The sequence below is a fragment of the Mchenga conophoros genome, linkage group LG16 (assembly GCF_057382185.1).
Source record: "Mchenga conophoros isolate Kocher_MC1m ecotype Shallow Benthic linkage group LG16, M_conophoros_male_GT1.1, whole genome shotgun sequence".
Lineage (NCBI taxonomy): Eukaryota > Metazoa > Chordata > Actinopteri > Cichliformes > Cichlidae > Mchenga > Mchenga conophoros.
The window spans coordinates 29,453,324-29,480,048 of NC_140541.1; the positions used below are offsets into that span (position 1 = coordinate 29,453,324).

At 40.7% G+C, this 26,725-nt stretch overlaps 2 protein-coding genes across 6 annotated transcripts in view; one reads left to right on the top strand and one right to left on the bottom strand.

Annotated features, from left to right (window-relative positions):
- LOC146557046 (protein lifeguard 3-like) overlaps positions 1–4,951 on the top strand; it is a 31,090-nt gene extending 26,139 nt beyond the window's left edge. For 4 of the 5 annotated variants that reach the window (XM_085249872.1, XM_085249870.1, XM_085249869.1 and 1 more), the window contains exons 3-12: positions 972–1,412; positions 1,507–1,571; positions 1,674–1,727; positions 1,852–1,902; positions 2,013–2,052; positions 2,248–2,285; positions 2,400–2,487; positions 2,847–2,942; positions 3,077–3,130; positions 4,531–4,951. In XM_085249872.1, the coding sequence (XP_085105998.1) occupies positions 1,074–1,412; positions 1,507–1,571; positions 1,674–1,727; positions 1,852–1,902; positions 2,013–2,052; positions 2,248–2,285; positions 2,400–2,487; positions 2,847–2,942; positions 3,077–3,130; positions 4,531–4,680 (975 nt within the window). In that variant the 5' untranslated portion in view covers positions 972–1,073 and the 3' untranslated portion in view covers positions 4,681–4,951. The remainder of the gene's footprint in view (positions 1–971; positions 1,413–1,506; positions 1,572–1,673; positions 1,728–1,851; positions 1,903–2,012; positions 2,053–2,247; positions 2,286–2,399; positions 2,488–2,846; positions 2,943–3,076; positions 3,131–4,530) is intronic. The other variant, XM_085249873.1, reaches the window with a different exon arrangement.
- Positions 4,952–5,006: 55 nt separating this feature from the next.
- The window catches only part of dars1 (aspartyl-tRNA synthetase 1), a 31,625-nt gene continuing 9,906 nt past the window's right edge, over positions 5,007–26,725 (bottom strand). The window contains exons 3-18 of the mRNA XM_085249857.1: positions 26,557–26,586; positions 26,145–26,202; positions 24,363–24,455; positions 23,047–23,149; positions 18,422–18,524; positions 17,669–17,749; positions 15,962–16,021; positions 13,169–13,280; positions 11,244–11,378; positions 9,528–9,675; positions 7,215–7,361; positions 6,856–6,898; positions 6,396–6,476; positions 5,865–5,976; positions 5,661–5,732; positions 5,007–5,570 (exon numbers count right to left, since the gene is read on the bottom strand). Coding sequence (XP_085105983.1) covers positions 5,479–5,570; positions 5,661–5,732; positions 5,865–5,976; positions 6,396–6,476; positions 6,856–6,898; positions 7,215–7,361; positions 9,528–9,675; positions 11,244–11,378; positions 13,169–13,280; positions 15,962–16,021; positions 17,669–17,749; positions 18,422–18,524; positions 23,047–23,149; positions 24,363–24,455; positions 26,145–26,202; positions 26,557–26,586 — 1,470 coding nt within the window. The 3' untranslated portion in view covers positions 5,007–5,478. The remainder of the gene's footprint in view (positions 5,571–5,660; positions 5,733–5,864; positions 5,977–6,395; positions 6,477–6,855; positions 6,899–7,214; positions 7,362–9,527; positions 9,676–11,243; positions 11,379–13,168; positions 13,281–15,961; positions 16,022–17,668; positions 17,750–18,421; positions 18,525–23,046; positions 23,150–24,362; positions 24,456–26,144; positions 26,203–26,556; positions 26,587–26,725) is intronic.

Below are 26,725 nucleotides of genomic sequence, written 5' to 3' on the forward strand. Positions count from 1 at the left end.
GACTCACACTTAAAGTACAAGTGTAAGGAGACCAAGGGTGTCTGCGGTGTTACAGTACATACAGATATACAGCATGATAACAAAATTACATTTTTAATGTTAAATTTCAATGTAATTTATTATTGTGAGTTCCAAGTTTTCAAAAATATGACATGGCTGTCGCTGTAGCAGGGAAAATCTTCCACACATACCCCACATACACATGTACAAAGCCAGAAATATGGAATAATACCTTTATCTAATACAGTTTTTAAACCAAAGAGGGAAAAACAGTGAGCTTTATGCACAGTGAGAGGCTTTTGTACTCAAGAACTGTGCAAAAGTATCAAAATAACACATATGCACACGTTCCTGCTCCTGACTGCCACTTATTTTTCAGCATTTACCTGCCTTCTCTTTTTTATTCCCTCCCTCTTTTCTCCATCGTTCCTTTTCATCTGTTCAGCGTGTCTAACGTTACCTGGTTCGTGTCGCCTGCCTTGCTGAGAGAGACAGACAGAGCGACATGCGCACAGTTTTGCATGTCTTTGATGTGGTAGATTTGCGTGGTTCCTGCGTGGTGCTTGAACCAGCTGAAAGTTCACAGCAAGCCAAAACGTCCCCGAGGCCACCAGGACGTCCTGTAGAGACAGCCTTCCTTATTTTCTTTACAGCCACTGGAAACGAGCCAGACTTTAGAATTCTGTTATTCGGTGCTGATTTCTGAGAATCACATGTGAAACACAGAAAAACAGATAATAATGTTGTGCACAAGGAGGGACTTGTGATCACCCTTTCTGAAACTAGGGTGACCACATAGTTTCCAGGAAATAATACCACAGAATTAAGCAATGCAACATACTGTGATTTACGATGTAATATAGTAGGAAGATTTTATTTTGTAATTGTGAAAATGGAAAGTCAGCAATAACTAGTGGATAGTGAAAAGATGTAAGTCTGACATAGCTTTGTACCACTCATCCTGTCTTTAGGGTAGTCCAGAAAAATGATGACATCTAAAATTGACAGTCCTCCCCCCTACGAGGAAGCACTGCATCATCCTAAGTGTGATAACTTCCCCTACCAGCCACAGCATGGCTCTCCTCTTCCCCCACCTCCATCTTACAGTCCCAGTCCTGGCTACTGGGGCCAAGGGGGTGTCTACCCGCCGATCAGCATGTGTCAAGGCCCTGGCCTTCCTCCATCTGGGATGCCCACCACAATACCGACTCTGTCTGCTGGACTGCCTGCCTCCAACCCAGGTTCTTAGCGAGTGGCACAGTCTTGAAGTAATCACACCCTGCAATATATTTAGATTAGGTGTAACAAGGATAAATTACCACTTGGCTCTTCCAAATTCTGCAGGAGAGATGGAGGATTTTCTCAGCACCCAGTGGGAAAGCACATCTGTTCGGCACGCCTTCATCAGAAAAGTAAGAGTTTGTAACTGTGTGTTTTAACTTGCTCTTTGTGCCAGTGACAATCCTGCTGCTCTGATCTTTCTTTTTTTCTTTTTTTTTTGGACAGGTTTACTTAATTTTATCAGCACAGCTTGCTGTCACCTTCTCAGTTGTTGCTGTCTTTACGTTTGTGTAAGTTTCCCCATTTGTACATCCATCCACTGATGAATGTATCTGGTGAAGGGTAAGAAACACAGTCTGCCCTTTGGTGATGCCATGTATCTGCTTTCACAGTGACCCAGTGAGGATGTTTGTCATCAGTTACCCTGGCATCTACTGGGCATCTTTGTGAGTTACTTTTAAGAAACAGCCGCACAGTTTTAGTGCAATTACATCAATTGATAAAAAAAAAACACACATGTGAAGAATATGATGTATGTAATAATAATCACAGTGGTGAATCTCTCCGTAGTGTGGTTTACTTTGTGGTTTACTGCATTCTCATCTGCTGCAAAGAGCCGAGGTGAGCAAGGCCAAATAAGTTGGAAAAATTAAGTTGTTTTATTATTGCTATTATTATGGTGTATTAAAATTTTCATAAACAGTGATGTTTGTGGTTTCTGTACTTTTTAGGAGGCGTTTTCCATGGAATCTTGTGCTGCTTGGAGTATTTGTAAGTGTTGTTTATTAGACTAAGGGTCAGACATTGACACTAGTAATGCCACAGCAGATATATATGTGCAGAACTAACATAGTGTGAGGTGCTGAAGACTGAAAAAGTAAAGTCAGTAGAAAAAAGACATCTCTAAAAAGTGCTAAAACTCACTCTGACATTTAAGACGCATTGTATTCATGTTTGATCTTGCAGACTCTTGCCTTGTCTTACATGGCCGGAGCAGTTTCAAGGTTTGTTTATTGGCTTTATTCAGGCAACAGCTCAAAACAGCACATTTTGATCCTGATGGTATATATGTGCCTTTTTTTTGGTTTCGTTTTAATTGCTACATGTATCCTTTACAGCTATTATGGAACCAAAGCAGTGTTTATCGCCATGGGAGTAACAGCATTAGTCTGTATAGCTGTGACAGTCTTCTGCTTCCAAACTAAGGTACACGGAGATGTAAACTGTCTCGCTGTAGCTCAGTAGCCTGTGGCTTGTCAGAGGATGTCTTTGTTGTCGGTGTAAAAGAACTCCTTTGTCTTGCATTACAATGGGGGCACTGAAATCCTTTAAATATTTATAACATTTTGGGATAAGATGCGAATCCAACTTCTCTGTCTGATGCAACTCGAGATACACAAGTTACATTTTTGGCTTCTACAAGACACGTTTCACACACGCACACACATATATTTCTCTTTCACCTTATTCTGATCCTCTTTCACAATAGTCTCACTGCTCTTTCATGTAGCTTGAAGCATATCAGCTTCACTTTCATCCCCTTAATGACTTGTTTCTCATCACAGGTGGACTTCACCTCCTGCGGGGGACTCCTCTGCATTGCGGCTGTTCTGCTCATGATCATTGGGATTGTTACAGCCATCGTCCTCTCCTTCCAATATGTGAGCCTGCTCTGGTCAAGTCATTTAATTTATTCTGTCTACTCGTGTTTCTCTGCGTGAGGAACAGCAGCTCCCAAGGGTGTATCTGTGTGACTGATTTCACATTCAGGAGCCTTTCTTATGTCACTCAACAGGTCCCCTGGCTGCATATGCTCTACGCTGCAATTGGAGCCATCGTTTACACTCTGGTGAGTCCACACTCACACAAAATTAGACCGAGTATTTCTTCTTGGTATTATGAGTCTGTTGTTGAAAAGCAAGCGAGACATTAGCAGTCCTTACACCCCCAATACATAGCTATTTAGGAGCCCTAAATAATGTGGTGATAATCTACTATTCATCATCGTATTTGTCTTGATTTTGATTGGTCTATCAAATAAAAAAACAAGAAGGGAACACTCAATCTTCAGTTTAACACAAAGTCTGTTAACTTCAGAGATATCAGGATGTCCAGATAGAAAGCATAAACTATTGTGAATCCAATAAAAAAGTGATAACAGTTGCACTGGAAAGGCAACAACAAGACAACCTCCAGAAAGGGAAGGTTTTTTGATGGATTTTTCTCTAGTTTTGCTTTTTGCTGGGTCCTTTTTGCTACTTGGTAGCATGAGACAGCACCTGCAGCCTCCACAGGTTGCTCAGCTCCATCAGTAAGGCACAGATTTGCCATGTCGACAGGCCCGTTACACGAGCAGCACTGCCAGAGCCCTAAAAAGTGACCTCAATCAGGTTATTTGTGCATGTTTACAACCAAAATGTCATTAAGAGACTCCTTGAGCATGACATGAAGGCTCAGTGTTCCTAGGTGGGTTCTGTGGTCAGAAACCAGCATTGTGTAACTCAGCTGGCAGTGTTCTTTTCACGGATGATGTTGCAAGAAGCTAACATTTATTACGGTGTCTCCTCTCCATTTCACCTCTGTCACATGCTTTCTTTAGTAAAGGAGGTAAAATCAGTTTTCCCTAATCGAACAGACGGATATTCCTGAAGTTCCAACTATGATGTTCAAGTGTTCCTTTAATTTTTTGCACAGTGTATAAAGTGAATTGGGCTTTTTTTTTGGGACATTTTATCATTTCCTGTTACAAACATGATTTCCACATTCATTGTCCCAATAGGTCTTTTAAACAGGTAATCTCACTGTATACATGTTATAGCACTGTTTAATGTGGTTTTCCCATAATGCTGGGGATTGTCTGACCTTTGCTTTTGTACCATTATATTCAAAATATAATTTACCCAAACTTTTTACCTTAGCCTTTGCTTACCATTCCTGTCAGTCTCAGCTATAGTTGAAATTTTGTGTTAATGAGTAAATATTAACACAGCAACACACGAAAAGGGTTAAACTAAACGCACCACCACATGGTAAGGACAGAATCACAAAGCTATTAGTACAGTTGTAGCCTCACATGATACAGGATGTAAATTTTCTTGTTGGTCATAGTGAGTGACACGTAACAGTCCAAAAACCAAAAGTTTTAATTAATGGTCACAAAAATGACAAAAGGCTAGAAATGTTGCAGCATTTTTCCTTGTATTCATGTTTTTATGTCAATTTCCTCTTTCCTTTTCTTCCTTATATTAGTTTTTAGTGTACAACACCCAACTTCTTATCGGAAATCGGGAGTTGGCCATCAGCCCAGAGGAGTACGTCTATGGAGCGCTTTCTCTTTATGTTGATATTGTTCACATCTTCCTCTTCATCCTTCAAGTCAGCGGAGCTGCGACTGAATGAGCCAGCGGTTGGAGTTTGTATATTGTATTTGCTGGCAGACACACAGCAAACTGTCAGAAAGATTATTACTTTATTATTATTTTTTTTTTTTCTACATCAGTAACACTCGAGCACTTTGTTTGTTGGGCTGTATGTAGCAGGACTGCAGCCGCAAAGCTTACACTTAGCCCGTGTAAAGGAAGAGAGCTGCTTAAGCTTTGCACATTTGTATAGCTGCATTTTAATATTTATGTGCACGTTAAGGAGTGTAGTACTCTCAACTATTACTTCGATCAAACCTCCTCATTAACAAAGTGTTTCTGCCTCCAAAAAAGGGAACAAAGCCATTTATAGATCAACACATTTGTTTTTATTATTGTCAGTGCTTAGACTTACAAAACATGTGTAGTTGGAGGCATACTGCTGGACACCACAATCATTAGTCAAACATCTGTGCTGGTAGTAAGACGGTCTAAGATCTGTTTGTTATGTACTTTTCATTTTTCCAAAGAGAAAACCCAGAGAACACTGACTCACCGATTAAAAAAAAAGAAAAAAGAGTTGTCTTCTTGAATCACTGGCCATTTCCTTTGTTCTCTTTAATGTTTCTGTTATTTGTTGTTGTTAGAAAACGATGCACACCGATCAATAAATCATACCTTACTGTTATAACTGCTTCCTTCATGTCGGTGGTTAATTACAGTAACACGTTAAGAGTTCTAGGGTGGCATTAGCTCCTATAAATGTTCTCCCTTCCTTGATTGTGGATTAGTATTGTTTCCCGTCACCAGTATTTATGTGTCGTCCACACCAGAAGGTTTAAGGTGTCAGGCGCTTGGGGTCACGTGGGAACATGGAGGTCTGCCGAACGTTGTGGAGACCCAGGTAGAGCATGCAGACTCTCTCCAGGCCTGTGAAGGATGACATCTTTATCAGTTTTTTATTCTTACAAAAAAACAAAAACCATTCCTGTAGTTCCCCCGACAAAACATATTTCTTACCAATGCCTCCGCCGCCATGTGGGGGAGCTCCATACCGGAAGGAGTCGATGTATGCCTTGATCTTCTCCAGATCTGTACAACAAACAAAGGAGAGGCACAAAAATTTTCTAGTGTTGTTCCGCTGATTGCCAACAGAGGGAGACAAATCATTTGAATTTCACTCAATGCTCCTCAAAAAGAAATGGAAACATCTCTTTTTCTTACCGATCTGATGGTGGATGGCTCTTTCTGTCAGCAGCTGAGCATCGTGGACTCTCTGAGCTCCGGAGAGAATCTCTTCTCCTCTCATGAACATGTCATAAGAATTGGAGTATTTCTAGACAAAAATAAAACAAACTCAGAAATCAGGTTTTTCTCACATGTGATGATGACAGGAGGGGGTTAAAAAAAAGAAAAGAAAAGAAAATTAAAGTCAACCAGACAAGGTAACGCTGGCACAAAACTTGGGTAACAACAATGATTATGACAGGAAGAGAATGAAATGAAACCGTATTCATTTTTTAAAGCCAAATATTAACAGAAATATCAGTCTGGCAATTGAAATTCACACAGGTAGCATAAAGAATGTAGTAAACTGGCAATTTTGTGGCATCGCTCATGGATGCTGATGTTTTTTCTTGACTTGTCGGGACAATAAAAAAAAAAAAAAAAGCATTACGTTGCCCACAGGAGCCACAGTGCAAATTTGAGAGGCTGGTGTGTTTGGTATGTTTGATGTGTGAGTGAAAGACTTACAGGGTTGCTTGGATCAGGCATTGTGTAAAACGGTCTAACAGCCAGCGGGTACTTATCAAGCACATAGAAGTCAGTATCATACTGTGGAGAGGGGGGGAAAAAAGAGGAGTGAGAGTCAATAACTGCATACAAAAGGATTAATAGAGACATACACGTATCCTTTTCTTTATTTATGTGATGCAACTGTGAGCTTGAATATTAAAATACTTCTCCAGGATACTGTAGAGTCTTTATCTTACAGCATAAAGCAGCTTTTACTGAAGGAGGTCGTCTGAAGAAGACTAACGGCTCATATATACAAATTCTGGAGTTCTAATATCCAAAATGGCTTTTTACTACTTTTAAAAATCACTCGTGTTTTTATCTGACCTTCATACATAAAGGCTACGTGATCCATTGTTGGATCATGTCACATTCATAATTTTGACATTCAATGAGTAAATCACATTTGAAAACAAACCTTTTCCTTGACGAGGCGGCCAAGCAGCTTCTCATTGGGTGTACTACAAAACAGCAAAAATACATTGAGTTTAATAAAGACAGACACATCTCACATTGTTAAAATATTACTTAAACTGATTGTAATCAGTGAATCATCTACAGTTATTATTTCTCAGACTGTTTTTTTAACGTCACTGCTCCAACTGTACTGCAGATTACAGCTTTGATCACAAGGATTACTTAAATGCTGAGTTACTGATGTGATCTTTCACATCCTCACTTTAAGCACATGTTACAATTTACTTCTGCTTTTATCAAAAGAAATCATCTGACAAGATGAGTTGGCTGTGGGGGAAAGGCTGTGTGATGTATTCTAACCTGAGGTCATCCTCGTCACCCATTTCGACCCCGGCCTCACGCAGCATGGCCACAGCCTCGGTGTACTCCAGTCTAAGAGTCGGCTCCAGGAATTTGAAAGGCTCACTTGGGAACTGCTTATTCACCGTCTGGATCTCTGTCTGGAAGCTGACGCAGAGGCACATGCATTGAGTTTCCAGAGTGTTGAGAGGACATGACGCTGACTTTAATTCATTTTCCTGGGAAATTTCCCCAAACCACTAATTTTTTTAACCCAAACATAAAACTTCACATACACCAATAGTTTTCCCAATCATGATTGGAGTATGTAATGGTGATTTATATCTATGTAAAAATACTTGTTACACGTGTTACTGTGAAAAAGGGTCATGTCGCCCCTGATTTCTTCATATTTTGCTTCCAAGGAGACATGCTGTCTTAAAAAGCTTTAAAGTGGTATTGGGTAATAGTTCTCCGGTTTTCTGAACCACTTTCAAAGTTTTTCTGTGGACATTGATGGTTTGTTCTCTCATTTTATGTCCAGTGGTTGTATCTGGACTTAAAATGACTGACCCGTGAATAAAACACTGACCCATAAATAATTAATGCACAAAAAGCCTCCCAACTCAAAGGGCAAACCAGTGTTGTGTCTAAACATAACAGACAACTTAGCAAAGAACCAATCTAAATTGTATCTTTGTGCACTTTGTTAGCCTGATGCAACCCCCCATTTTTTCCACTGTCTTTAGTTTAATCTACAAAAAATGACAATGATAAAACAGTTTGATGGGCATAAAAAGGATAATTTTGCACTAAAAAGGTGATTCCCAAAAGGCTATTAGCCAAAAAACTTGGCATAACTTGGCACGGTGTGGAGTACGCACCTAAAAAAAATGCAGTAAAATAGACAAGTGGAGGACAAATGAAGAAGTAGCAGGCCTAAAATTCTACATGAAAAGCATCTGAAAGTCATACCCTTAATAAACAATTCAGCTAAGAAGTGAAACAGGGCCTGAGAAGTGCATTTTTCTGGAGCCTCATCAGAAAAGATCTCAAGAAGCCATTTTAAAGGAGGGGAATTTGTGATAAAAGGCCAAACTACACAAGGAATGAACTGAAACTCATCGGCTACAGGTCCGATGGACTGATGAATACATAAATTTGAAATTCGTGGCTCAAATTATTGTCAGTACACATGGTGGATGTCACAAGAGATGCCCCTTTTTCTAAAAACAAAAAAAGAAATGAGGGGTGATGCAAGACTTCTGCACAGTACTGCACGTACCGGTACACAAACAAAAACTACAATCTACCATCGAAGGACTCACAATTCTGTCCAGATACCAGACTAATTGTTCACATAATGGTCACAACCCACATTTGACTCTATTTTCTTGGCCAAGCTGTCCTAATGCCTTTCACTAATTTCTGATTCTTTTATATCACAATTAGAAACATTATGACACCAAAAAGAGATTTTTAACAACTAAATTATATTTTTTAAAGACACCTAACAAATTTCACTTGTATTTACTGTGAAATTAAAAGGAGATGCCAAACAGAGCATGGAAAGGATAAAGTCATCTGTGCTTCATGTGTTAAAACAGAAGTACAAAACGCATGCAAAACACTTTCACACGTCAAGAGAAACAGTCTGGAAAGTCATGAGAACAAAGGGCAAAAAGTCAAATGGGCCTGAGAAAGAGGAACAGTGGTCACAACCTGAAACTAACTAACGTCACAGACATTAAAAAGGGAATTCAAATTAAGCTAGTTGACACCTTACTCAGTGTTCCACTGATTTAACAGGGTTCCTCTGGGGATTTACTTTATAATAAAAGACTTGTAATCACAGAATAAAGCATGAAGCACTGCAAACCCCCTTCTGAGTTTTCACTGTAATAAATACGTCCAAAAAACCACTGACATTCACAGACGTATGTCGTCAGAAACGTTACAGTTTCCACACAGAAAGAGTTTCGCCCAGTATTCCTCTTTTATTTTAACCTTTGATGTTGAAGCTCTTAATGCCTACTGTACCGAGTTCCACCACACGGAGGCAATAAAACCACATCCTATCGTCATCTTGCTGGCAGTTCACTAAACAGTTGGAGTGGAAATTGCTGACATTCATCTAAGCAGACAGCCATATGTGATGACATTTAATTAATCTAGATTTAGCAGTTACATAGTTTTACTTAGACGTACACACTTTGACATTTTGCTGGCTGTAAAACTAAATAATTCAGCTGAGTGTGTTGCAGAAGTTGGTCTGCAACACACCAACAGTTTTAGGTTCATCTTTTACCTTAACTTAATAAATGTGTATCTTACTTGTCTCTCAAGCCCTTGAAGATCTGCACCATGGTGTCAGTGATAGAGTCGATCACTTCGTGGTAATGGTAGTTGAAGGCCATCTCAATATCCAGACCCACAAACTCGGTCAGGTGACGGTGCGTGTTGGAGTCTTCCGCCCTGAAAACTGAAATGACGCTGATTTAATACGAGTGCCAAAACAAAGCAAACTGCGGTGGCGTGGAAGCAACGAAAGGTTTCTGCTCATCTCCGGGAATAAAGTGTCATTTCCATTGTACTCGAAATTCCTAAATTTGGACGGCTCACAAAACAGAAGCCCATATAAAGGATCATCAAGCTTACAACCTGGCTTCTGAATCACCGCCACGTAAAGGTTTGTGAAACAATGACGATGTGTAGATGAGCGGCATTGAAAGTTGACGATAATCAAAACGCACTGTGAAATGTAGGTGCTTGCACTATGGCTGATTGAGAGGTACTTTAGAAACTCTGTATGAACGCGGCTGCCAATAAATAATTCCTGACTACTGTGTTATTCTAAAGCAGAGTACTTTACAAGTACTTGTATGGTGAATTAATAACATCATGGCTTCTACTTTCATTTAGTGGGAGTTAACGGTCATACTCGAGGACGGCTGCTCGATTGCTGTTTTTACAGGTTTACAGACTGTCAAAAGTGTTCTTAAAAAGGCACGGACACATCTGATTAAATGTGTTTCTGTATCTACATACTGTGGCTGGATTACCTGGAAACCACGCATGTGTACATGCACACAGTTTCACAATGACTGAGATTCAGAAAATACAACCATGCATACAAAGTTTTATTCAATTGTGTCTGAAACAAAGTGTAAATGTTCATTCCTGCTTTTGTATTCACACAGTGTTTGTCTAGAACCTGGAAAGTATTATGCGTCTGACCCTGCATATATTTCAACAAACTGGAAAACTAAAATGATTCCAAGCATAAATATGGAGATGTATGCTTCTCCGCAAGAAGATATGCTTCACATTTACTTCCGCTTCTTCCCTGGTGAACCTTTTTTAGTTGATTTCAGACAGTGGCGATATAGTTGTAGAACCTACAACTAAGTACATGTTGTACTTTGCCACTGGGATTTAGAGGAGTGTTGATCCCACTTCTCCTTACATGCTGAATCAGTGAGTCTGTAAGTAAGGCAACCGTGGTGAGGACATTGTTGCCTCAGAAGCAGTAATGACCTTAAGCCCTTTGATTTCTCTGTGGTGTTACACACAACAAAACAAAAACTTCAGTCCAGTCAGTGGAATACCGAATGTGGATCCTTGTCCCAGATGTTTTATTTGATCTTGGGCGAGAATCCTGTATCGAATGAAAATCAGATACGAGTAGCAATCTAAAAAAAACATAAAAAAATTCACGACTATGTATAGAATAAATACTTTATGCACACAGATGAAGGCAGAGTTTGCTTAGATAATCAGATGGTGGCAGTGTTTGCTTGGATTTCCCCTAAACTCGGCTCTATAAAGTCTTTTACAAGTCCCACTGTGTCACTATCACACAGCTCTACAGCAGCTTTGACACAGTAAAAGCATCACAGGGAGGTCTGTTAAACTTTAACAGTCTAAATGCATTTAGTGACATTTTAAAACCGTTTTCACTTAATAGGGTCTAAATTTTTCATTATCCTCTCGCGTCTCTTTTTCCTGTTTGCCAGTGTATAAGGTGACATACTGGGGGGAGGGGCTTACCTGGACCTACACAGAAGACCTTGTCAAAGTCAGCGCAGATGCACATCTGCTTGTAGAGCTGAGGCGACTGAGCCAGGAAGGCGCTGGTTTTAAAGTACGACACTGTGAAAACATTTGCGCCACCTTCACTGGCAGCTAAAAAAGGACAAAGAAAATTTAATGACAAAGAGAAAAACATGAGGAAAAACAGCTATTACAGTCAAAACCTCACCCATCCCACCTAATGATATATACTGTGAATTTATTAGATGTTTCAGTAGGGACTATAATTGGCTAGCATACACACAAATAAATACCATCATTTTTTTTAAAGGCCAGGCCTCTGATAATGGTTGGAGAGAGTCCAGAGTAAAAAAAACTGTGGTGGAAAAAGTTTCAAAGTAAAAGTCTTATGACATAACTGTTGTCCACTGAAACACTCAGGCTTTTAATTTGAAACATCTACAGGATTTGTAGATTAGTGACGCTATTACACGACGAGTGCGTTTTATGACCATCGCTAGCAAAGAACGGTGCGTTCGGGGAGATGCTGACAGATTGTCTGCTCATTCCAGACAAAGACTTGTACTTAAAAACTCAAGTGATTCCTGTGATCTCCATCAGGAACTTTAGTAGGACAACCAGGAAAGGCTCAGAAAAGACAGTCATTATATACTACTTCAAAAACGATACTTTCCTTCCTCAGATACAGAGCTGAGGTCAATAAAGGAATGATGGCCCAACTTTTTGACTTATTCACCAGAACAACCCATTTCTTTTTTACATGAATATGTAACCACTGGGCAAATTTTTCAAAACAAAGTCAGTTCTCAGGACATCATGTCCCAGACTCTAATAACACGTGTCACCTTTTATGTGACAAAAACATCAGAGGGCATCAACTGATATTTTCACACTCTCAAAAGGTGGGTGGGGCTGTACATATAGGACAAACTGTTCACGCTTGCACCATGGGTGGTGCCATGCAGGAAGATGTGGTTTTGTGTGTATTTTTTCACAGGTGCCGCCAAAATAAAAGAGCGCCACTTTTGAATTTAGCGTTCGAGTCACAGCCACCATCATTGGCTCTTTAAGAAAAGAGGAAGTGAGAGTGTGGAGGTTTCACCACAGTTAATTCAAAATATGGGAGGAATGTGGGGGCTGCGAACTATTGACATAAGACTACTGTGCTTCTGCTTCTTTTAAGAATTTATCTTTTTTTATCATAAAGACTCCAAACGGATTATTTTAGATTATTAAAGCTTCAAACAGTACATTACATATTAACCAAGTAAAGGTTTGAATGGTTCAAAAAGCATCTGGAGCCTCCAAATTGAGTTAATGCTGGAAAAAATAAAGCCAGCATAAGAGATATGCCATTAAATGGTGAAAGCTCCAATAACTCTTTCTCCTGAATATTGGTGAGAAGATTTTTGTCTGAGTTCTAAGTTTCTCCCTTTCAGTCCTCCTTTTCTTCAATAAAGTGAGATGAGATCCTTTGGGATTGATCTTAAGGAAAGCCTCTCCTGTCAAATTAGAAGGGCGCTGTGTGGAAATGTGAAAGCAGAGAGGCTGACGTGAGAGCTGGTCGATGCATCGAAATTCCCAGCGGTCTGGATTAAAACCCTCATAGGTCTGAAACGATGAAATTCTCTCTAATACCTTACTGTCTCCTTTAGCATAGATGTGCATGACTGCGCATGTGTGTGTTTCAAAAGCTTTAGCTGAACTTTTTATTTTGCTCTTGATTTGAAGTGGAGCCTAGATCAGCCTGATGAGGAAGTCAACTTACAACTGTTACACAATGACTCACGAAACACCTGTGGGCAGTGACGTGAAAACAAGTGTGCCTCTACTGAAACATCTAATCAAAAATGATTCAATGCATGCTAGTCTCAGTTTTCCCACGTGTCAATGTGGCAGAGGGTGTTTTTTTTTGTTTTTACCCGATATAATTTTCGGCGTCTGGATCTCCACAAAGCCCTTTTTGGTGAGGGTGTCCCTGAAGAGCTGGCACACACCTGACTGCAGGCGGAACACGGCCTGGCTGGTGGTCGTCTTTTCAGGAGGATACACAAAAATAAACACCATCAAGACGGTTGCAGTGATTCATCTACGTTATTACACAACCATGACAAATGTGTGAAAACAAGACTGCCAGTTTCTTCAAGGACCTCCTGTCTATGTGAAGGGTGTGACAATTATTTGTTGGCAACGGCAACGTGTTCAAATCCTGGAAGAGCCGCAGAAACTTAGAAATACCTTTATTTATTGTTTTTTTTTAAATTGTGTTTCAGTATTTAGATTATCAATATAAATACCGAAACCAAGGTGAGGCATAAAACTGCTGTGAAGAGGTTACTGTAAAAACCTCATGCACAAAAGCCCCCAAGAGTCAACAGTTGGGTGACAGAGCATGTCAAAATGCCAGTGAACACTCCCAGAAATCGACTGACTCATTTCAAATGACCACAAGATTTCTACAACTGATCTTGTCTGGTTTTCAAGTCTAGTTACCGTACATCATCATGAAGTCAGACCTGGGTCTTTTCAATACATAAATGCACAGTTCTGCGTTAATTAAAGTGCTTCACATCCCATTTCTAGTGCCTGTCCGGTCCTGAATAGTCTTCGTCTGACTAACAGCCGGCTGACTCGAAATATGATCGTGTCTAAATCCTGGAAAGCTCATTAATCTGCAGACAATGCTTCAGGGTTGTCTGGCTAAAACTTTTCCATCATTTACAATCTGGGTGCTTGACAGAAAGCAGAAGTGCAGAAAAATATAAAACGTCCCTGCTTAAAACACTTTTACAAACCTCTTTAAAAGGCACTGAAGCAAATCATTCATTCTACTATCACACCACCTATGACTCATTTGTGTCACACATCACACATGGGGCTGTGCCCAGCGTTAAATGTGGGGAAACAGACCTAAAAACCAGACTGTGTAAGACCCAATTTAAAAATTCGAAAGCGCTTCCTGTTTACAGCAAGTCTGCAGCGAGTAGGCGTAATAGTGAGTGGGTTGGTGGGTGGCAGTTACTATCCTGAAACTGGCAGTTCTTCTGATGGTGAGGGGCCTCATGAAATATACCTTACTCTGGTATACCTCTCAATAGTTCATACCTCCTTGAAACCCAGCTGCGGTGAACACATACCACACAGAGGTTTCAAAGCTCAAAAAATTTAAACATTTGCCAGCATCCAATTACGGGCTCATCATCGTACTCAAGAGGCCGTCGATATGTGTACTTGGAGATTGACCACAGTCTAGTGCTGGCATCATTGTTCATACAGCCTGTATGTGTACAGTATGTGTGGTAGTCAGCATACACCCTAACCCTTCCTAAAGCAACCTGAAATACACAAATCTGCATTAGGACATTTTGCTTTTGCGCTTGTATCGAAATCACAGCTCTCTTCTCTTCAAAACTTTTAGACCTGTTCTGATAAAACGCAACTGGCTTTACTTTCCATCTCCGATGCTTACATGTGAAACTTCACGAAGAGCCGGAGCATGAAGCAAAGGGAGAATGGTGTGTTTGATGTGGATCTGAATCTTTCTTGAAAAATGACAGGACGGGGAATCGGTCTTTGTAGAAAATGAGTTCTCAGAGTTTTCTTCTTTCCTTCTGGTTTATGATAAAATTTGTTGTTGGGTGTCGTGCTTGTCTGCGTTTGTAAAGCCAGCGACATAGGTAACACAGATTTATCACCTTTTTTATTTGATCTAAGGAAGCTGGATGCAGTTTTTATGGACCAAATATTATGATTAATCACAAAATAGCATGACGTAGGTCTCATAATCAATCACATTTCTTACATCTTGAAGGCTGAGGTAATGGGAGCACTAGTGTTAGAGGATTTGTTTGGACTCCAGCACGTCCGGATGACAGTCCAGAAACTGTCTGCAAGTCCAGCCGTCTTTTAAAACTAAACTTTTAAACTTTAAAAATGTTCAAGTTAGAAATGGAGTTTCATGTGAACTACATAATTATCAAAGGCATTTTATGGTTCCCTTCTGAAGAGTTTGGCAGTGTGGGAAGCACTTTATAGCTTCAGCGGGCTCTTAAGAGCAAAACTGATGACAGACCCAAGTCCATGAGCTCAAAGTGCACAGTGCTGCAGAAGCAGGTGTTGTTGTGAAGCTTGTGAACAAAGTGGCTCTGTGCTGTGGTGTTGCTGCCTTCCTGCCAGTCGTATCTTCCATGTGGGAGGAACATATCAAAACAATGAGACACTTTGCGGCTTAGTGTCTTCTGCTGCTCGCATAAGTTTAGCACATCTCTCAGCACTGTATAAGATTCATATCACCAGCCCACTAAATCACAGCCTTTTCTCTTTACTTTTAGAGGTGCGCTGGTTTGTTGTTTGCATTCCTTCACAAATATTTTACATTCACTCTCCAACAGCCTACATTTGTGGTAGAAGTTTTCTGTGCTCGGAGACAGGATGTAAGCTGTAAAATTATTGTTGTTATAATGGCAATAATTTTTTTGTTTTTCAAATCCATGTATTTCAGCCAACTCTTCCAGGGAGACATTGAGGCAACCCCAAGACTTCGGGTAGGACATCCTCACACAGGAAGCACCCATAAAGCATCAAATTTATAATCTTTATGAACACCTTAGTTTAAAACAGCTAAAAATTCATCATTAATCAACTAAAATATTACATGTATCAAACCAAATGCAAATTTTCACAGACTCACGTGGTCACAGATGATAGAAACTTACCCTGAGATCAATCACTCTGTTGTCCAGCCGGGTGTCCTGGTTAACTGTGGCTCTGCCTTCCTGAATACAAACACAAAAACACAGTCATCCTACCAAAACCTCCTCAGCCTATGAAATATTAAAAATCATTACTATTCATCTCCTCCTATTCACACAGGAGTGTTTGCCGTCAGTGTTATGGAAGCATTTTAGGGGCTTTTCACAACTCACAGGGAAAAACTATAACAAAAAAAAGAAAGAAATACAAATCATTTTTAGCTTTAAAGCTATTGGCAGCTTGCAAACCTAAAACAATGCAATCAGCCTGCAAAAACCTTCCTGGGAACAATGCAAAACTACCATTCTCCTGCAGCTTTACCACATCTACCTACTTAGCTCAGTGAGTATAACAGAGTCAAGTGCAATAAAAGACACCTGCAATGTGGGACAACAGGACAAAAAGAATATAAAGAAAAGGAAAAAGGTAACAACTGAAAAGTAAATGTTTCATCACAGGAAGAGCCGCTCCTTCCAGGGTCGTGGATGTCAGGCTTCCTGAGAAGACCCACAGGGGTTTGAGCTAATAGCCTGTGTAGCCACATCCTGCTCCAAACAGCCACACGCAGAGGGACAAACTGTTAGATGGGCAGACAGTTAGACAGACAGGGCTGTTGAGGCTAGTGTCTCTGGGGAAAGCAGGTGTTGCTACAAGTCTGTGACTGACATGCTGAATCCCAACAGAAAACACCTGAGACGCTGCTACAGCTGCAGATATTAGCTTACTGGATAAACAATGATGGGCCCTCAGCTGTCTTTGGTATTGATGAGACTCATATTAATGTGCACGCATGTACAGTGCGATGTATAATTCCACAGCAGATACGATGGATCTAAAGCTACGAAAAAAATGACATCCTGCCGTTTTATGTGTTAAGCCGATTCAACGGCTACATCAGGAATGTTATTATTGGAAAATTCAATGTTTCCACTTTGCAAATCTGGGAGCTGAAGCTGATCCTCTATACTAGAATAATCATTTTTTGGTTTGAAACAGGAAACAGAGCCAACTGCTTTGAGCTGGAATTCCGCTTAGCCATCGTTTTTTGGTGCTGCTAAACCAGCAGCCTCAAAGGTTTACATGTATTTCTAACCACCTATACTGCAGCTAGGAAAAAGAATGGCTTTTTAAATGCTTCATGATTTTCTTGAATGATTCTGCATCACTGCACAATTCCTTAATTGCAATTCAGAGAACTCCCTCAACACTGGCAGCCGGCTCTTATAAACACTGTGCGATGAAATCACCATTTGCATGAGGAGGGTGATTCAAACAAGGTGATTAGGTTTAATCAGCCAATCCTTGACTCTGCCAAAAACACAAATCTCCATTCTCCTCACTGAAAACAGTCTCACTGAAAGAGTGCCGTTAGAGCTCAGCATGCACAGAATGCGTTTCCATTTTGCTTTTTATATAAAGTATTCAGATAAAAACGGACTTATATTCATTGTGTAGTCAGACTAAACCCATCTGTGCACTCCATGACAGTGAATGGACTCGCACACACACAGTAACTATCAGGCCTTGTTCTTTTTACACTGAGAGTCTGCTTTTAGAAGTTTTTAAGATACCTAAAATGCTGCCAATGATGTCCAAATGAATAATAATTACTCAGCTAATACTCTAACTGCACTTTGACTCCCCTCATCCATCCCCCCATTCATCCTCACCTCTTCACCCTCTCCATCAGGCCTGACAGCGTCCTCCAGCTGCAATGGGAGACGAGGCTCAGCCTGGCTGATGACAAAAATCTGAGAAGGGAAACGATAAAAATAAAAAAAAATAAAAAAATCACAAAAAATTAAAAGTGTGACAAACCACCGATGTTTTTATTCGATGCTGAGACAATGGAAAGTCCCGGGACTCCAGAAACAGGTGAAGAAGGTGAAAATGAAAGAGGCTAAAAGCTGCATCTGTTAAAACCTCATCAATGTGTGAGAAAATCACCTACGTGCTGCTTTGTGTTTTTATGTTTTTCATTTACATTGGGCATCATAGCAGAGAAAATCTCATCCCATTCACCAAAATTTGATGCATTCACTACATCAAATTCTTTTGCAGTACAGTACGTAAGAGCCTTGAGGTGACTTTTGTTTCATTTTCTTGGCATATAAATAAAATGGATGTTACTTAAAGCTCAGATACTGCGTTAAATCAAGAGTTTAAAAGGAAGAGTTAAATGGTCAATGCGCTACAGTGAAAACCTCTTTGGTACCTGCTTGAATAACATGAATTATGGATGCTTCATTGTCTGGGTGCGTACGCACTGCATATGCTGGGAGGCAAAATATACACCCTCTGGTATTTTTATTTATATGTGTAGGAGACATCTGCGGCTTTAAAAGCAACTGTATTATCTTCTCTATGTTTACATGTCTGTCTGCTAAGAAGTGCCCATTAAGGACTGCAGTGAAAGTGCCAACCCTTTCAACGTGGAGCTCGACGTCCTGCTGGGAACAGCTCTCGATCTTCTGCTCCACTTTCCTCACTGTCGCCTCCACATCGACGATGCTCTCCTTGGTGATGCTGGTGGAAACATTCAGGGGGAGGAAAGTGTAAGTGATGCACGCTAGTTACAAAACAGATTTATCTGTTTGGAAAGACGAGCAACTGTGAAAACCACATATCCGTTAAAGTATGTACAATGCTTGTAGACAAGTTTTTACATTTGTCATGCTTTTATGCACCGAGGATAGTGCGGGGTATATGGGTGGGTGATTTTTGACTGGGCGGTAGGTTTTTTTAAGGGTTTTTTTCCCCCTCATGTGTTTTAAAATAAAAACAGCACTGATATTTGCATATGGGCTAATTGACATACCGCAAGAGCTTGTGGCGTACGAAACCACATTGCCCTGTTCATAATAATCGTGAACGTGAGACTACATTAGATTCAAATTAACAGGTTGCAACAAGGCAGAATATGCTATCATTTTCATCATTTTCATGTATTTTTTAAACAAATGGGTGTCTGTTGGTGATTGTTTATCTCACATGGGAAGAAAACAAAACAAAAAACACCTGCAAAACCATTTTACCCACTAAAATTTATTTTAGGCCCCATGTGGTGAAATTTCTATCACCACATTATTTGTCAAAAGGTGTTTATTTAAAGACCTGGGTGAGACTCGGGCCATATCAAACAGCTAAGCAATTCAACAACAGTTTTTAACTCAGCTGGAACGATAAATTATAGCAGTGTGCACAATCTTAACTTTCTTATTGAAACAGTAATTTCAGTCACAAAGGAAAAATAAACAAACACGAGCACTGGGGCTCGAGGGGGGATTTGTAAGCTTTGATAAAACTTGCCTCATACTACAGCTCCTGGAAAGTACCCAGCTCTACTACAAAAACTCTTTGACTTTGAGAGCTGGGGTAAGAATTTCCCTCTTGTGAGCCACAGCATACCAGGGGAACCCTTTCTAATTTCCTTATAATCAGTTTTAAACAACAGTGCAGCATCCCCCTGCACAGGCTCCTCACTGAAACCCAAAGTAACATCTGAGGTACAACGCCCACTGTCTCAAAGCAAACGGCCAGATGGGAAACCCGCTGTAATCCACCACTCGTCCTCATTACAAAGCAGTAATGAGGGACCGAACGCTGGGGTACCGCCGTCCCTTCAGCCCCACGACAGCTGCCACCAGACCCAATCCCCTCCAGTCGGAGATCAGCTAGATAAATAAATCCCCACATTAATAACCTCCGCTGCAGGACAAAAGTCTAATGACAACACACTGAGCGCACACCAACAGAAACAGATTCATTCAACACAAGAAGGAAAGAGAAAAGGGAGCGAGCGCTCGAATCAGTGATCCAGGAAGGACAAGCTGACTGGTTCGGCAAGCCTGACTCCAAACTGCCTCTAACTTTAGCTGACTGAACAAGTGTTACAACATAAATTCCTGGCTGTAGTCGCTTTCAGATTTCTTCAGCTTCGAAGTTATAACATGTATCATCTTATAATACCACTTTGAACCCCAAGAACCAACAGTAAAATCAGCATATCACTCTAAATGGCCTCATATCAGCATTAAAAAGAAGGATTCTTGCCTCCTGTCGATGACCTCAGAGGACAGTGAATCTCATTTACAGGTAAATGAGATTTTAAATCTCAATGGGTTTTTCCTTGTTAAATAAAGTAATAAATAAATAACCCCCATCAGGTGATGACACGTACTCTTCCTCGGCCACACAACAATTATGAAAAATAACTAGTTTTTAACATAACTGTTCCTTACTCTGCCTCCTGTCAGTTTTAAAATCCAAATCTGTGTACATCCAGGTACAGTACAGCATCACAAAGTAGTGCTGTTCACAAAAAAAAACAACCAACAGTTTTAAAAAGCGCTCTGAATTAAACCGACCAACTCCATAGCAAACAACTGACATGTTGTTCCTTTTCAGAGCTCAGCCACAATTTCGTCGCTGCTCTACATTCAGCACTTGAGAGGTACTTGAGAGTAAAGGTTGAGCACAGGCAGAAGATCACTTAATTAAACTGTGAGAATGGACGGATGATCACTTGGACATGCAATACAAGTAAGGGGATTCTCAGCAATGCAATCTCCGTCCTTAGAGCAGTTATGAGGGGATTTACTTGTAATCCAGGGTCTCAATCAGCTTGTCAATCATCAGACCACATTGTCTGACACTAAATGTGCGCCACAAAGCTACAGGAGTGATAGTGCCACCTGTTCTTAGAGATACAACTACAAACAGAAGCACAGCAACAATGTTGTTTTGGAAACCTGCTTGGTAAGCAACTGCAAAGTGGTATGACTTTGCTGTTGTTTAGTTCTGATGCAAGATGGTGTTGTCTTGACAACCATGTCATCACTTTCACTTGCTGTGGTGTTAGGCTGTCAGGTGGCATAAGATTGCAAAACAATCCAACTGTCCGACCACAACATTGCAGAACAAGACTGAGGAAGTGCTGCACATAAAAGAAATCACTGGTTACAAAAATATGTTAAAGTGCAAGGAGAACACTATTTATATATAAATTTATATATAGTAAAAGGCACCATCTTTTGACGTACCCTCATTTTCAAAACATAAAAAAAAAAAACCCCAAAAATTGCCAAGTATCGTGCAGGGCCTCTATAAGCTGCCCACACAGCCCAGTCCCACTGAGGAACATGAACACTCCACAGGAGCTCGTGTGGTTTTTGGGACCTGGATGTTCGGTTCTGTGGCGACTCTGTAGCTCAAGCATTTTTCAGAGCATCCTGTTGAGCTTTTTTCCTGGTCAGGCTAAACCCTTGGCTTTTTCGCAGTGTCGCTCGGGCTGTTCTGGGGCAGTTTCAGTGCACAGACAGCGCACACCGTCCTAATGAAGGAGGCTGCTGCTGTCAGGGAGTGTCGGTGTGGATGTTGTACACCGGGGATTACCACAGCAATCGAATTTTAAATACATGGTTGGTGTTATTCATTTCATCTGTTAGGGGTTCAAATGTTGAGGCTTAAAGGAAATTACAGTTTGGAGCTACAGACCCCTCTCTGCCCGTCTTTGGAGCTATTTTGAAAGCCCCGATGCCATATTACAACAGCGGCAAGAAAAAGGCCAGCTCAGTGACTATAAAGAGGAACTATGGCTGTGTCAGCAGCTGGTGATACTTGTTACAAAGTTATGGTCAAAACTCTGGTCTGAGCAGCAGTGACCTTGACCTCATTAGAAAAATTTGCCTGTGTCTGGGTTAAATTTCCCATGAACCTCATGATACCGCAACAAACTTACACCGAGATCTCAGGGCCTCATTTCTGAAAACATGAACATAATGCGTGCGTGTCAAATGGTAATTTAGGCACATGCTGCCCGTCATCAAACATTTAGCAGCGCCGACTTGTTTACATACGGCTCAGACAGCTGTGTACATTAAAACCAACGTTCATTACTTACATCTTTCATCAAGTCTCGTGTTTTCAACAAACCGTAGCAAAAGAAAGCCAATGTTATCACAAGCATTACATGAAATTAATATTTGTTCAGCGGTTAGTTGTGTAGTTTTGTGTAGTCTAATACAACAGACTGTTTTGAATGTATTCAGGGTGGATCAAGGATCAAGGTAGGAAAAACTCTGGGGAAATGCAGCGTGAGCAGCGCCTGCTGCCAATGAGGTCAACGTCTCGAACGTCCCGTTACGGAGGTTGACGACACTCCAAAGATGTTTGGCAGTTTTCAATCAAATCGTCTCATGCCAACTTATAAGCCTCAAATGTTTAAAAATGTTTTAAGCCTATCAGAACATCACACTTGTGCAACTAAATAGTAGCTACACTTTAAAAGAAAAAACACACACACACACACACACACATTCATTACTGCAATCCCTGCATTGCTTAAGATCAGTGTTATCCCATGTCTTAACTGTCATTTCAGTCTTGCAGATTACAGTCGGGGTGTTACCTTTTGCTTAATTTAGCAATGTCTAAGAAGATGTATTATGTGATAATTAAGTTCTTCCCTCTTAAATTCACTAAATACTGGGCGTACTTCAAAATAACTGTTTGGGTTTTTTAATGAATAAACTGCATATTTCAGTAAATTACATCAGGTGCATCATAAATCATCATGCATCATTTTTTGTGTCAATTTAAAACCCCAATAGGGTTTCTTTTTAAACAAATAAGCCCTGCTGCAAACCTCTAACGCGAGCCTAATCTAACATCATTATCAGCAACACCCCTTTTGTTTCTTTAATAAAGTGCACATCCGTGGATGGTTATGTCCATTCATCGACTACCAGTAATGGGCTATAGTTTGGCTGCTAACATGACTAATGATTCTTGGCTCTTAATTATTTCTCCCTCCTCTGATCCAAGGAGCTGTATCTGCCATCTTGACAGGAACTGCCCCATTAGGCCACTGCTGTATTCCGCCCTGTTGAAAGCCAGCTTTTACTGCCAAGTGAAAAAATGATTGATTTCCCCGCCCTCCACCTCGGTCAGACGTGTGAAAATGGATCAGTGGACCGTTATGGCCAAGGTTTTTTTTCCCACCATTGTTTCTGCCCTCTCTGACAGGAAGAACAGTCTCGGTACTTACTTTGCGGCAAACTTGACCATCTGCTTGCTGGCACGATCCCCCACTGCGACCAGTGCCTGCACGTTAAACTGCTGCTGACGCAAGACCAAGAAGCATTGCTTCCCTGAAAGCAAAACAACAATAGATAGAGCTCGCTTTTTACAATACAAGCATAACAGCCTTGTCAGAATAATACCTTGGGCACTCTGTCTGAAGCTAAGTAGGTTTGTTCAGTCAAAAGGGCTGTGTGTGTGACTTGAGATGAGTGTCTCACAGCTGTAGGGATCAGATGAAGTGTCAAACATTTGCAAACAGAGCCTTGTCTTTGAAGAGCACTGTGTGGAGAAAGGCTGATTGCTACCTTCCTATCAAGCATATACAGGGACCTAGGAAGAGTGTAAACACGTTAGCCACAAAGACTGAGGGCAGGAGATAATCAGACCACCCAGTTACTTTGATGTTTGTTGCCTGTGAGAACAGGGCGGGTGGTGGAAATAATAGTGATGCCAAAATCCCACCAACAGATGTACCTCATCTCACACAATTCAGGATGTTATTCTGCTCACACAGACATCCTACAGCAAGCAGAGAATGAAGACACAAGTGGAGAGGAAGTGACTCTTGATTCTGGAAGTTATCTTTAAAGGAAATGGTTAAAAAAAAAAAAACATCACAGAGACTATAGTTTATTTGCAAAAGGCTCACTGTTTATGGAGAGGAGCAATAACCAGGCAAAGCTCAGAGGGTTATTGTATTCAAACAGTGAAGCTTCGTGACTGCCAGCAACTGGAACTGAGGGGGGACAGGTTATCTGATCTTCCAGTTGGCAGTGACAAGCTAGCCTGACGGTGATATCAAAAACACCTTCAGGTTGTCAACTGCTTAACAAGGAAAGAGTGGAAAAACAAATCTGCTTTGTAACGCCTCACAATCTTAAAAAAAATTATTTCACAAACAGGAGCAAAAAGTCTTTTAAAATTCTGATTTTACTCTGGGAGTGTTTGGTGCATAAAGTTGCAATAAAAGCTTTATGCTTCTCTTCTAGCACAGGGCCTCCAGTGTTGAACCTAAAGACAGCGATGTCTGTCATTTACATCATTTGAAATGGAACACCAAGTGAAAGCCAAACGGCACTGCTGTTTGATCTTGAAGAGAAAGTGCTGCTGTGAATAAAAATGACCCCAGGGCAGATGTTATAAACTTTTCAGTATAGTTCACGGCGGATTAGCTCAGGGGGCATCTAATCATGGCCGTTTGTGTCTTTCACACAAAGAAAGCTGCAGAACCAAAAAAACAAAAGAAAAACAAAAGGTGAACAAAGGGGGAGGTGATCTCACCTTTGGCTCGGCTGGTGTGGACTCGGGCGCGCAGCCAGATCAGCTGGTCAGCTTTCTCAGGAGTAAGGTCTTGGACCCGGACCAACTCCCTGTCTGGCTCGCACACGCACGCACACACACAAACACACACGCAAAATATTTTATTACTTCAAAGGACTTCGCTTCCTCCATTTCCCCACCTGCGTGCAAAGAATCCCTCCCCTCTCTTCCCTACATACTCCCAAAGGCAGAAAGAAAAGCCAATGAGCATGCTTGTGCACGTGTAAAAGTGCAGACAATAAAATGCTCAAATTACAGGCATGCCTAATAAATAAGAAACACTAGGAGACTTGCCAAAAGCTGTCTAACTCGTCTGCTCTCTTTGTGCTCTATGACAAATTGACTCTAGTTTCACCTGTATTACTCAGAGGCATGCTTACTCTTCATTATCAGTGAGCAGAGAAGGCAGACACCGAGGCTACACCAGAGAAAACAGAGCCGCCCTGTTGGCTGAGAACTCTGTCAACCCACATGAAAGCCCTCGGGTTTCAGCCCCCACCTCTGCTCCAGCTCCATCCTCGTGGCTGAGCTTGCTATGCAGGTGAGGGAGGCACCACTTTGTTTGCTGCCAGTGGAGCTGAAAGTGCATCCAGACAGATGGACGACATCAACAGGTCCGCCTGCTGCCTCGTTTATCAAACTTTATACGTTACCGCTATTATCACTAGCATCGCTTAAATGGCGACCAGAGATGACACCAAAAGGATTTTTTATGATGTTATCGTGTTAAATCAGTATGACTGACAGCCAGACAAAAGCTCAACTGTGAAGTTCTGGATTGGGAAGTCATCGTGTACACAAACATGCAGCAGAGTTTACACTTTGTACCACTGCACCAATGCTCAACCTGTTTTCCACAAAAAGTGTCCGACCTACGTCACTGTTGTATAACCGACTTGGAATCTTTTGTTTTTGACAGCAGCTTAGTAGCCGGGCCACCGGCAATGATCTTGATTAGCCTTTTTTCTGTTTGTTTTTGCACTCGAGCCTGTTTTTCTGTCACCTTTTAACTTTTAACTGTAGTCTTACACTAGTTCCTGTTTCCAGCACTGAGTTGACTCATTTCAGTCTGTCCTTGTTTTTAATTTCATTATCAGAAATATATTTGTTACATTATGATGGAGACCTAAAATGTTATTCCCTCACCATGTTATTAATAATGCTACTGAAGTTTCCCAAGCTACTGGATCAGAGATAGAAACCAAGTCTGTGTGTATAATGCATCTATGGTATCGTCTTACTGTTAGTTCATTCATTCATAAATAATAAGAACAAATGATCAAAAATTCAGATATTTCGTTCAGTCTTTCAAATTCAGGCAGACTCTGCTATCAAAATCATAAAGTTGTTCTGTAACATTATAAAATAAAGACACGCCGACGATGACATTTACAATAATAAAACCTCCGTCCTATATTATCGTTGTGTCAACAGAAACTCTCATACTCTTATGAACCATCACGTCAGCCTCTCATTACATCATTTTCATCACTTAGGATACAACCAAACATTCCTGCTAATGTTAGTGATCCATCAAGTTGGCAAGCACAGAAACATAATTGAGTATTTCCACACTGCAACATGTGGAACTACTCAAATAAAGGAGCAAAATGGGACTATATGGCAATGTAAATCTAATAAAAATCTAATAAAAAGATGTTGTGTCTTCTTTTTCAATACAAATCAATTTCCGCTTTCAGATATGAAATGCCGATGAGTGAAGAAAGTAGCTCCCATACTAACCCAGCTTTTGTTGGGACTGGACCATAGCTGACACACCATATCGGTCCTTGGCAAAGTCCTTAAAAATCAAAAGGGTGAAATCTTTAGCAGCATTTCATTTAACCATTAAATGAAAACAGTACTGACGCATGCACGTGGACTTTTTTGTTCTCCGAGACAGTTCTGCCACTTTGACTTCATAAGCTTCTGACGTCTGTCTGTCTACTACATCTTAGACAGACACAACAGATAATGGGGCTTATCATAAAAAAAAAAACTGAACAGAAAACAGGCAGGGAGAGGTTTGCGTGCAGGTATTTGCATACAAGTTGTTGCCACGGTGTGAATGCACAGGCGCCAAAATCAAAGTCAGTCATAAAAGCAGAGAACTTGTATCGGAGGACGAGTGCTGTGATCTCTACGAAGCACTTACATCTTCCTCTGCGCTTTGTTGTTCAGAAGCCTGAAACACAAAGAGGAGAAAGGGATTTAAAAGACAAATAACTAAGAAATCGCAACAAGAGGACTATCAATTAATTAAAAGTTTAAAACATCCAACTTAAAATGTTGTTGTTGTTTTATTTTTACACCTGGCATGTAAA